The sequence below is a fragment of the Erinaceus europaeus genome, chromosome 13, assembly GCF_950295315.1.
Source record: "Erinaceus europaeus chromosome 13, mEriEur2.1, whole genome shotgun sequence".
Lineage (NCBI taxonomy): Eukaryota > Metazoa > Chordata > Mammalia > Eulipotyphla > Erinaceidae > Erinaceus > Erinaceus europaeus.
In genome coordinates this window covers 47,130,535-47,142,782 of record NC_080174.1, presented here as the reverse complement: position 1 = coordinate 47,142,782, position 12,248 = coordinate 47,130,535, and the positions used below count along the sequence as shown (strand labels likewise).

Genomic DNA, 12,248 nt, shown 5'->3' with positions numbered 1-12,248 from the left:
TTCTTTAGTTCATTCCCTAATCTGTATCTTTGTCTTTTTTTTTAATATTTATTTATTCCCTTTTGTTGCCCTTGTTGTTTTATTGTTGTAGTTATTATTATTGTTTTTGTTGTTGATGTCGTTGTTGGATAGGACAGAGAGAAATGGAGAGAGGAGGGGAAGACAGAGTGAGGAGAGAAAGACAAACACCTGCAGACCTGTTTCACCGCCTGTGAAGCGACGAACCGGGATCCTTCCTCTGGTCCTTGCTCTTTGTGCCACCTGTGCTTTTAACCCACTGCGCTACCACCCAACTCCTGTGTATCTTTGTCTTTCTTCTCCTTTCTCTCTGGAATGGCTTTCCCTGCCTTCCTTTTTGGGGAATTATTATGTATCCTTCAAGGCTTGCTCCAGTTTCCCTCCTACCTCCACCAGGAAGCCTTCCTTGACTCACTTCATGCATCTGTTCATCTACCCACACCTCCCTTGTAGCATTAAAATAGTTCCCCTCCACCCCCACCTCCTGTGGCACCAATCAGATTATGTCATAGTTTTATGGGCTTTCAGGGACAACACCTATTAGTTGTCAGGCCTAGAAAAGGAGCCTAATAATGTTGTCACTCTGAATGCTTGCTGAATGTGGCCTTTTAGCATGTCTGTGCCTCAGTTTCTTCATCTGAAAAGAGCTCTAAAGAGCCTTTCTTTCTCCTGGTAGAGGAGTGTTGGCAGGATTCTGCCAGTAGTTTGTGTACATGGAAGTGCTTTGTAAGCTGCACATGTGAGGCTGTGAGGCAGAGCAACCCAGCAGAAGACCTGCCTGGCAGATGTGCTTTGCTAACTGCGACATTTCCCAGAGGAAAGGGCTAGCCCTCACGTGCCCTACCAGGTATTGTTTACGACTTTGCTCATGGGCTCAAGTGGAGCGGCTACTTCCTGGCTGGATGGCCAGCCTGTCCTTTGGGTGTACCCAGACCACAAGGTTCCCAGCCCTCTTTCCATCCTACACTGGAACTCTGCACCCTGTTGCTTAAGGCAAGAGCACTGTAGCAGGAGGTGGTAGAGGGTATTGAGTGCAGGTCGGGTGTTGGAGGGCAGCATGGGGTGTAGTTCTGCCCCTGCATCCAACTCCCACTGTTACTTAGGCAAGCCCTTCTCTCCTGGCCTTAATTTCCATATCTGTACATTGAAGGGGTTGTGTTAGGTGACTGACCTCCTGCTTACTTCTCCCACCACATCTCTTCAACTTCTCTGGGAATCTTTTGCCATTCTTTGAGTTCCAGCTGAAATGCTGCTCTCACTCAGAAGCCCCCTATGAGTTAACCCTCTTCCCTTTGCAGTCCCATGCACATGGCTTGTGCATTTGTTCTAAACTCTTGTTTTCTTCTGCTATTTTGTTATCACAGGAAGTGTTTTGTATTATCTGTGAACTTCAGAATGTTTCACTGCCCCTTTCAGAGTTTACCTGCCCAGGGCTTTGCTAATAATCATAATTAGTATAAGAACAATAGCAGCTGTGGTTTGCTGCTCACTTGCTTTACACCAGGCACCACTGTCAAGAACTTTTGTCTTAGTGGTTTGTCAACTTTTGAATCACTGAGGCAGAACTCCTTCAGAACCTAGCAAGGGGAGAAGCTCGGCATGCTCGAGACCAGAACCTTGCTTCAGTCAGAGCAACTCTTTGGCACCAGTTTTTTTTTTTTTTAAACAAAAACAAAAAAACACTTGTCTTATCAAAAGATTCATTAGCAAAATTTTGCTGCATCCATTTCTTAAATCTGTAGAACAGTGCAGCAGGGAAGGGATTATTGTATTTGTGATGAAACAGGTTCAGAGAGATTAAGCCACTGTTCATAAACTCAACTGGAGAGAGCAGAGTTGGAATTGAGATTGGTCTGACTTCGCTGTCTCTGAAGGAGTCTTGCTGCCAGCTATGGCAGCTTCCAGAGTGGAAGAGCTCTCATGATGCTTGAGTTGGGAAGGTGGAAGGACCTACTTCCTGCCCTTCCTCAAGAATCTTCCCTACTTGAGGAGGCAGACTCACTATAGATAGTGAGTTTGGCCTGAATCTTGAAGGATAATCATCACAGAAATGGTTAAGCAAAACAAAAGAGAAAAATCCAGGCTCTGAGTGGCTAGGCCACTGGTGTGTCTTTGGGTTGCTCTATAATATGTCTGAATGGAACCATGTCAGGGCTGGGTTCAACTGTCAGCAGCACCATTGAACACATCCTGTCCCAGGTGTGTTGGTGCTGGACTCCACTAGGCCTTGTGCTGGCCATTTAGGAAGCTGGAGCCAAACACCCTGAGCCCAGGGATCCTTAGCCAGTGGCACAGGGACATAGACAAGAGAAGGAATGCCTATTATAGATGACATCTCTTATAGATGACACCTGGCCTGGGCTGGGTAGGAAGGGAACCTGGAATTTTGCCTTAACTCCTCTACATGGTCTGTGTGTGATCCCCCCCCCACTCCCCGACACACACTTGAGTTTCATCCTCTCTATAAAGGTGCTATTATTGGTAGTTAATGTATTGAAGGCTTGCTCTATACCAGGGCTTGTGTCAGAGTATATCACATGATTGATCTCATTTCATTCACTTACCAACCCAGGAGGTAGACACTGGCATTCTGATTTTTAGAACAAAATACACTGAAGCTTGGCCATTAGTAAGATTAGTAAGTGGAAGAGCCTGAACCTGAATGGTGTTTTTGACTCTTGACAGTTTACTGTATTGTCTTTGGAATAGGGTCTCCTTTGCCTGTCTTCCAGAGCCATGGGTGCATATGGGAGGGAGTTTCTTCATCCTGAGCTAGATCAGGGTGAGGAAGGCATGCTGTGGATGTGTCTGTGTGATGGCTGCATCACTGGGGACTGGGGAGGGCAAGGTGTGTGTGTGGTGGTGGCCACATCTGTGCTGTGAGTTCCAATGATAGAGATGGGGACACTGAAGGGGGTGGGTTTGGAGTTCTGTCTGATTTATTTGTCTGCTTAGTCATATAGCACATACTTCTGGAGTATTCACTCTGCATGGGTGCTGCAGGTAAAGTGGCAAACAGGGTGTGATGCCAGCCCTCATGGAACCCCTTAGTGTGCTGGGAGCCATGAGGATGGGATTCCAGTCCTGACTCTGCAAGCCATTAGCAGTGTGACCTTACTTAAGTCAATTTATCACCTCTGGAAACCTCAAGCTTCCCATCTGAGCAATGGGGTCATAATTCTGCCCCTGTTTATTGGATCAGTTGGGAGAATGGCAACAGCAGGACATTATAGCTGTAGCACACGATGCTACCCACAGTTTCTGGTGTTGTCATTCTGACTGATATCTTGCTTCTTGCAGGGTTGCCCGGGAGCTGCAGGCCAAGTGCCTGGGGCCCCTCCTGGTGGCTACTACCCTGGACCCCCTCATGGTGGAGGACAGTATGGCAGCGGGGTGCCTCCTGGTGGTAGTTATGGAGGAGGTCCAGCCCCTGGGGGGCCTTATGGACCACCATCTGGTGGAGGACCCTATGGACACCCCAACCCTGGGGGAGTCCCTTCTGGAACTCCAGGAGCACCTTATAGTGGTGGTGCAGCTCCAGGAGGCTCTTATGGACAGCCAGCTCCAAATCCCTACGGCGCCCAGCACCCTGGGCCTTATGGGCAGGGACCTTCTCCAGGTAAGTTGGGTTCTTAAACTGCAGGCCTCTCTGACCTGGTTCTCTTATTGTATTCTGTTGTCTGGATTCATCCTTGCCCTCCCTTCCTGTGAATATGCAGACAGCCTGACTCCCGGCACCTTAGCATCTTGGTTTTAGGTTCAGGGTATCAGCAGAACAAAAAGGCCCCATCAGTTAGCTTTTCTGTGGTGACAACTCTTCAAGTTGTTTTGGATTACAGCAACAAACTTTTTTTTTTTTTTTTTTTTTGCGTTCACCCTTATTTAATCTTGTTAATATGCCAGCAGCTGTGAGTTTGGCTGCTAAAGTTCTGTTCCACATGTCTTTTCTTTCTAGGATTCAGGCTGGAGGAGCACTCCTTAGAATATGCTGTTCACCTTTCACTTACATTCTCTTGGTCAAACTGCAGCCCCATGTCAAGTCTGGTGTCAGGAGCATGGGAGAGGCTACTCCTCTTATAGAAGGCTCTGTGAGCCACTGACAATGAAGAGGGTAGATGGTGCTATCACAGGGGTGTGGAAGATGGGGAGGAGTGAGTAACTAGAGACAGTAACTGGAGATAAGTAATAATTATAGTCTACCACAGGAAGAATTCCCATTTCTGTGTAAGGGCAGTTAACCTGCCACTATATGGACAAAAGTACGAGAGTGGGCAGGAGTATATACCATAATGGTTATGCAAAGAAACTCTATGCCTGAGGTTCCAAAGTCTCAGGTTCAATCCCCTGCACCACCATAAGCCAGAGCAAGAAAGAAAGGAAGGAAGGAAGAAAGAAAGGTAAGAGAGTGTAGTTGATGATGTTTGGGTCCTGAGAAATAGCTCACCACACAGAACACATGCTTTACCAAGTAAAACCCTGAGTTCAAGCCCCACATTGGCACCATGGAGAGCACTGGAGGAAGCTATATAGATGGTGGAGTGAGGCTGAGATGTCATTCCTTCTCATCTCTCTCCCTCTCTGAAAGAAAGAGTTAAAAAATTGGCCCAGAGAGGCAACTCAGTGTTGGTATTAGGCATACATGAAGCCATGGGTTCATTCCCTGGAGCTGGAATAAATAAATACCTTAAAAGAAGAAAATATATGTGTTTTTGAGGTCATTGGTCTGACCTAATTGCTTTACCTCTTTAGATCTGTCTCTGTCTGTAAAATGGGAGGATATTACTGCCTCAGACATTGTTAATAAGGCCAGCAGAGAGCTCACTCAGTAGAGTGTCCATGGGAGGGTTTGATTCCTGGCCTTGGCTTTACCCTTTACTGGGTGAGTGCTGCTGGCCTTGAGTATGAGTCCTGAGGCTTTGGGTTGAGTACCAGCACCAGAGGAGCTCCATGGATGATGGAGCTGTGCTATGTTGTCTCTTTTCTCTCTGTGTCTGCCTCCCTTCATTCCTCTTTCTCTCTCTAAAATATATTTGATGGGACAGAGAGAAATTGAAAGGGGAAGCAAATGAAGAGGGAGACAGACAGACAGATAGATATTTGCAGCACTGTTTCATCACTCATGAACTTCCCCCCTCCCTACAGGTGAGAACCAAAGGCTTGAATCTAGGTAGGTCCTTGCTTCTGGTAAGACATGTACTTAACCCAGGTATACCACTGCCCAGCCCCAAAAAGTTTTTTTTTCCCAATTTATGTATTTATTTATTTTCCCTTTTGTTGCCCTTGTTTTTCATTGTTGTTATAGTTATTGATGTCATCGTTGTTAGATAGGACAGAGAGGAATGGAGAGAGGAGGGGAAGACAGAGAGGGGGAGAGAAAGATAAAAACCTGCAGACCTGCTTCACTTCCTGTGAAGCGACTCCCCTACAGATAGGGAGCCGGGGACTCAAACCGGGATCCTTACACTGGTCCTTGTGCTTTGCTCCATGTGCGCTTGATCTGCTGTGCTACTGCCCGACTCCCCCAAAAGTATTTTTTAAGACTGTTAAGGGTCAGCAAGATAGCTCACTTGGACTGCTGTTGTCTCTTTCACTCTCTGTGCGCCTCTATTTTTATCTCTCTCTTTGAAAAAGCTCAGAGTGGAGAAGATGTGGTGATAATAAAACAAAACAAACAAAAGGATTGCTAATAAGGATTAAATAAGAAGGTACAGGTAAATACTGGGCATAGTGCTTGGCTTGTGGGAAAGTGTGGGGGAACATCTAGGCAAGATATCTCAGCTTGTAGAGCCTTTGGCCCAATTGCTCTGTATGACAGTAAGAATCTGTAATTCCTCAAACATTGGAAGGTATCAGTGGATGCCAAAGCTCTGGATGCCAAAGCACCAGGCCATAGCCCTTTTGATACCTAATGTGATGGAGAGGGTATGTTACTTGCTAACCATTGTAGCCATAAATCTGCTGCGATTCAGAATGCTAGTTAAAGGGGACTCTGGCTTTATTTCCTTTTATCAGTGGCGCCGCCCTATACAGATTTTCCCTTATCAAACTGTTGTGCTCTTTGTTGATATAAGCTGTCTTAAAATTTCTAACTAATTTGATTTAAGAAGGTTAACTATTGTTATTAACTTATTAACTATTATCATTGTTGTCAGTTTAAGCTCTTTACATTTAAGCTCCTTACAAAACGACAAAGAACCTCTTCCATTTTTAAAATTCCTATTTCTCCTCATCTTGAAATTTCTGGGATTTTGCTTGTATTTCTTGACATCTCTCTCTTCCTGACCCCAGACCCCACTATACTACCTCTGTTGGTTTGAATCAACGTTGCTTGTGCCACCATGTCAAGGCTTTGATACTGATTGTCTCCTGAAAGTCCAGAACTTCATCTTCTTTTTGCCCAGTGAGGTCTTTGCTAACACAAGGGACACACTGCCCAGTCTGGTTTTGGCTTGTATGCTTTCTAAAAATGTTACAGATCCTAAATACAGGCATGGGTTTACTATACTGTGTTCATGGGTAGGGACTTGACTCTATAAGTGAATGGCGGTTCTGTGCTCTGTAAAAATCCTGAATAGCCCTCTGTAATTAGTACAAGCTTGGCAACCTAATAAAATGGTCTAACGATGGCACTATAAATTTTTCACCCACATATTTATTACATAGCTCTACACTTCTTCTATTCCTACTCCTACTTATCTCATCCAACTCTAGCAATTCAGCTAACTATATAAGAGATTGTACTGGGTTGTCAGAAAGTCATGATGCATATTAGCATAGAAAAATATGTCATGATTTTTCTAACAGTCCAATAAAGTTCACTATTTGATTTTTTTAAAATCTCATCTGACAAGTCCTGCCAGTCTTTAACATATACAACTAGCCAACAGATATACTGACAAAAAGTATACATATATATATCAAATAAAAGGCATTTATTCAGGCTTTGTTCATACTACTTTATACTGCAGAGAATCCTTTGATGTCGGCCAACATCTTTCAGCCACAGCAACTATGGAGAAGTGAAAACAGAATAATGGCCCAATATATGCTTCCAAAGCTTCTACACAATTCCTGCAACTTCAGTCTATTAAGCACACCATAGGTATTCCATATAATCCAGCATCCCAGATAATAACTAAACATGCCAGTGACCTTTTAAAACAGAAAGGGGGGAGTATACAAGAGTCTTTAACATGTCAATAGCAATTACATAAAATACTGTTTATCTGAAATTTTTTACATTGTTCCTCCATGGACATAACAGTGGCTGAACAAGACACTGCTCCCTTGGAAGAGATTCTAAACCCTTTAGTATTTATGACACAGGGACCCTAGTGGACAAGACTTGTCGGATTACTAACTCAGGGTAGAAGGTATGCATTAGTTTTGTCACGTGCAGTAAACCCTATCATGAATCGGCACCAAGCAAACCAAACCCCCCTTGGAGCAACTGTGGGTTTTGGCTCCTCCAGTGAAGAAGAGATCCAGGACAGCGGAGGATCACTGCACACCGACTGATGCAGTAGCAAAGTCTGTCACTTGGGGAGATTTAAAACGCCTGACGAGTGAAGCAGAAGACCTACTTTAAAAAAGTAGGCAAGTCTGAGACACAAGAGAATTTGCTCCTGGCCATGATGACCAAAGCTACCATTAATTCCAAACAGAAAAAGGTAACAGGTTGGGTGTGGATTTGGTTGCTTTTGAGTTGCTTCCTGACCCTAGCAGTGGGCCAAGTTTACTGGGTCCATGTGTTAGGTCTACCTGTCTTTAATATGTTCGCTTCAGGGAACACTGAACCACCTATTTCTTTAAATGGTATGACATACACTGGGAGGACTTTCTGCCTCCTTCTGAAAGGCTATCGAATTGCAGGGAGGAAGGCCATCGTTAACAGGAGGGGTTATCATGAAGGATGGCATAAATGGTAACAGGGATGATATTTTCTGACAGAATTGCCCTTTTACATGACTCCATTTACTGAATCCCAACATTGTCTGTGTATAGCTGCTCCCCAGTGGTGTAAGAATCATTTCTTTAAGGGAATAAGAGGCACAGACTGCTTGAATGTCACAGAAATGTTTATTAAGGCAGCTAGAGTCTCCAGATAGGCTCAGTCTGATAGAGCTTTCCCTTGGCCTTCTATTAAAAGTTGTTCCATGTCTTGTGTCCCTCTTAGTAAAGGGTTGGATCTCTCTTGGGAAATTTGTTGCTCTGTCACTTCCTCCCAGCATGATATAGATAACTGGACCACTGAAAACTGTGGACCACAAGGTTTGATCATCAAGAAAACAATACTACCTAGAATATTAACCTGCTTTTTTTTTTTTTAAGCTATTCTGGCATGTCCACTAAATGGAATCCTGGTCTTTCTGGACCATTGTTTAGGTTTAATAAATCAGGGAACTTGTCACCTTTGAAAAAAAATGTATTGAAAACATTGAGTAACATGACAACTTTGGCACGTTGAATTGGCAGGCTACAGGTACTGCCCAAGATATGGTATATGCTTCTCAATCCTATATTTTTGCTCTAGCTAACAAGGCCCCTAATATTTCTGGCAATGAATTGTACTAACTCAAAGAATCAGTTTATTGACAATTTTAACATAACCTGTCTGGCTAGTTTCTCATGGCTAACACTTTGTATTACTCATCAGAACATAATATTACTAAGTATTACTCATTTATTAGTTTTAAAATAACTATCTGAGGCCTGGCCTTTAGCTAGTCTTCCTCAAGAGTGACTGGCTTAAGTGTCTTAGACACACTAAGAAATTCTCTGGCATTCTCGTTGCCTTCGTGATAGTCATAACCATGGCCATAGCAGTTAGACAACTCAGACAGCACAGCATATAAACCATTATTTTCAAAATGTCACCTGGGATGATCACTCAAACCATGATTGATCAGGGAATATTGGCAAGACCAGCTGCTGTAGAGACAGTGGTTTCTTGGCTGGGAGAACATCACCAAGTACTTTGGACCAGAAGCCGACTGCCCTGACTACCACTTGATGTGCATCACTCCTATACCACATAGCTATGCTAAGTCCTGTGTGAACGTTCAGTGCCATTTACATGGGGTATTTCACAGTCGTTTTGAAAGAGATGTATATGATTTACACAATCACCTACAAATACAGATGACTCCCTTCAAACAGGAAGCTAGAAATATGGCCCTGGATGACTTAGACAGTTTAGCTCACTGCCTAAATCCTCAAAATTGGTTTTCAGGTTTCATCCCCTGCATATAGATTCTCATGGCTATTGATTAATTATGTTTTTGTTGTTCTTAACAGTTGTCTGGGTAATCTGCCTTCTAGCTCAGCAGACCCTACATGTGGGAGCCATGAGCCGTGTTGACCATCATGCAGCAGAGCCAACCTCAGTCACTAACCCTTGACTTTGATCCTATCGATAAAGGATCTGAATGTTTTTTTCCTGTCTTAAACAAGAAAAGGGGAGATGTGGGGAAATATCTAGGCAAGCTATCTCAGCATGCCAGACTTGAGCTTGCCAAAGGCTTGTACAACTCATGGCCAACTACTCTGCACAACAGATCTGTAACTCCTTATACATTGAAAAGAGCCAAAGCTCTGGAAGCCAAAGCGCCCAGCCATAGCCTATTTGATACCTGATATGATTGAGAGGGTATGTTACTTGCTAACCATTGCAGCCATAAATCTGCTGAGATTCCTTTGGGAGTGCTACTTAGAGACTGTGAAACAAAGAATGTTAGATAAAAGAGACTTCTGGCTTTATTTCCTCTTATCAGTGGTGCCACAACCCTACACAGATTTCCCTGCTCTGTTTGCTTCCCTTATCAGACTGTTATCCTCTTTACTTATATAAGCTGCGATTTATCGATTTATCGTGAAATGAACTAATAAAAGGTAAGAAACCCAGAGATAGTGACTACACCACACACAGTTCTCCTTAAGGCTGTAGGCTGGTGTTAGTCACCCTGGGCTTCTTAAGACCAGACTTGAGTCTTCAGTAGTCATTCATTGTTCCTGCCTCAGAGATTTCAAATCAGTTACACAGGAAGGCTTCATAAACAGTATTCTATGAGAGGACTTGTTCTGGGGCATTCTCAGCAGTGAGCTGTTCCACATTTACTGTGACAGCAGGTGTGGCGAGGGCCTTACCACTGGAGGATGTTGAGGCAAGCAGTAGTATGTATGATGGGATAAAATGTGAAGGCTATAGAGCAGACATATCATAGATTAGGTCTGAACAGGATGGGGGAGGAGGAAGAGATTTGACCATTCAGTGGAGGCAGAAACCCTTGGGAGGGGAGTTTAGGCTTGATAAGGATTTCTGAGTAGTCTAAGACTGGCTCAGGCAAGGTGAATGCCCAACTCTGATTTTCACCAAACTCATTCAGGCAGCCTCTTCACAGAGTGCTTGTTCCTAAGAGATCAGGTTCAGCAAGATAGCCTGGAAGCACTCACTTGGACCCTAAAGGCCCACAGGGAATGGGCCTGCTGGGAAATATCAGCATTTCTCCATATTACACCCAGGCAGATGGCCCTGAGGGAGATGCTCAAATCTTGGGGGCTCTAAGCACTGTAAACCAGTGGCATTTACCTTGTCAGAGCTGAGTGCTTCTGGCCATTTGCTTTCAGCTTAGCAGCTTCATGGTGGGTTCCCTCATCCTTTTAAAATCTTGTCTCTGCACCTACATGAAGGAGGCGCAAGGAGCAAGCTCCCGGCTATGAGGTTTATCCTCCTCAGGCCTGCAGTTTCCAGAGATGGTCTGTGGAAGTAGAGAAAAGAAGAGGTGTGCTCAGACTCAGCTTCTGCAATTCCCTCTTGCCTCACTGCCATTGCCTTCTCTCCAGTGTAGCAAATGACCCCTAGAGCAGTGGTGGTTTGTTTTGTTTTGTTTTGTTTTGTTTTGAAGGAAAAATGGTCCCAGGGCCAGGAGGTAGCTTGCCTGGTAGAGCACATGCATTACCTTGTACAGGAATCTGGGTTCAAGCCATGACATCACATGGGGAGATCCATAAACAGCACTGGAGGGTGTTCCACTGATTATGGACTGGTGCTGTATTATCTTTCCTCCTCTCTCTGTCTTTCCCTCTTCCTCTCTGAAATAAAAGCAATGAAAAGATTGGTATGGGAGTGGTAGAGTTGCCCACTTGTGAAATCCTGACAACACATGCAGAAACACGATCTATATACCGCTTACATTGGAGGTCCCACCTTAGCGCCTATGGATCCAGGATCTAAAGTTTGAGCACTAGTGTTGTACAGGACAAGTTTGACCATTAAAGGTGCCCCACTGTCCACAGGAAAAATCCTAAAGGTTCTTAAGACTCACAGGGCCTCTCTGGCCTCCTCTTTTGTCCTTACCCCTTGCTCCCTTCAACCCCAAACCCCTGAGAGTAGTCTGAGTACCCTGTGCCATTGCCATATCTTAATGCTTTAGTCTTTAGTCTTTCAGGTCAGTTTAAATATGCCTTTGGGGAAATGTGTGACTACACTCACCCAAGCCCTTTGTCCAAACTTTATTGTGCTATTATCTAACCACCACAACTGCACTGGCCAATTTTGGAGATGAGATCAGTATTTGGAAAATTAAACATTTACCTTAAGTCACAGAAAGTAATAAGGATCAAAGCTAGGATTTGAATCCAAATTCTGTCGTCTTCTCCCAGAGCCTGGTCTCTTCTGTGCAAACTGCACAGACCACATACTTCCCAGAAACTTCTGCCTAAGGCTATGGCCTTCCCCATGCTCCAACCCACCCACTTCATCTGCTGTTTTCAAAAAAGCCAAACTGATCCCTCAGTCAGGTGAACTTTTCTTTCTTCTGGCTTTTCCTTTGGATCTGAGTGTTGGTTTCTATGTTCCACATGGTACAGGGCTGTCTCTGATACGGCTTTGTGCGAAGGTGCCTTTTTGTGGCCAGTTAACTCAGTAGATGCACCAGTACTGTGTAACTCTGACTTTTTCCCAAGATAGACTTCTGTGTTTCTTTCTTTCATCTGCCACTCTTCTTTCTACCCCCTCCCCACATCACCCTGCATGTCTTCCCAATTCAGATGAATGGTCCTTTCCTATGTTTTCTGATAAACACACAAAGCTGCTTAGGTACTCCTAATAGACATACAAATCTGTTTGAGTCACAATTTAATTAGTGTCTTAACTGCTGGATGTGTGTGTGTGTGTGTGTGTGTGTGTGTGTGTGTGTGTATTGTTTACCAGAGCACTACTCAGCTCTGGC

At 44.2% G+C, this 12,248-nt stretch overlaps 1 protein-coding gene across 1 annotated transcript in view; it reads left to right on the top strand.

Annotated features, from left to right (window-relative positions):
* Positions 1-12,248, top strand: part of PEF1 (penta-EF-hand domain containing 1) — a 29,168-nt gene that overhangs the window by 11,142 nt on the left and 5,778 nt on the right. Inside the window, exon 2 of the mRNA XM_007534180.3 lies at positions 3,319-3,637. Coding sequence (XP_007534242.1) covers positions 3,319-3,637 — 319 coding nt within the window. The remainder of the gene's footprint in view (positions 1-3,318; positions 3,638-12,248) is intronic.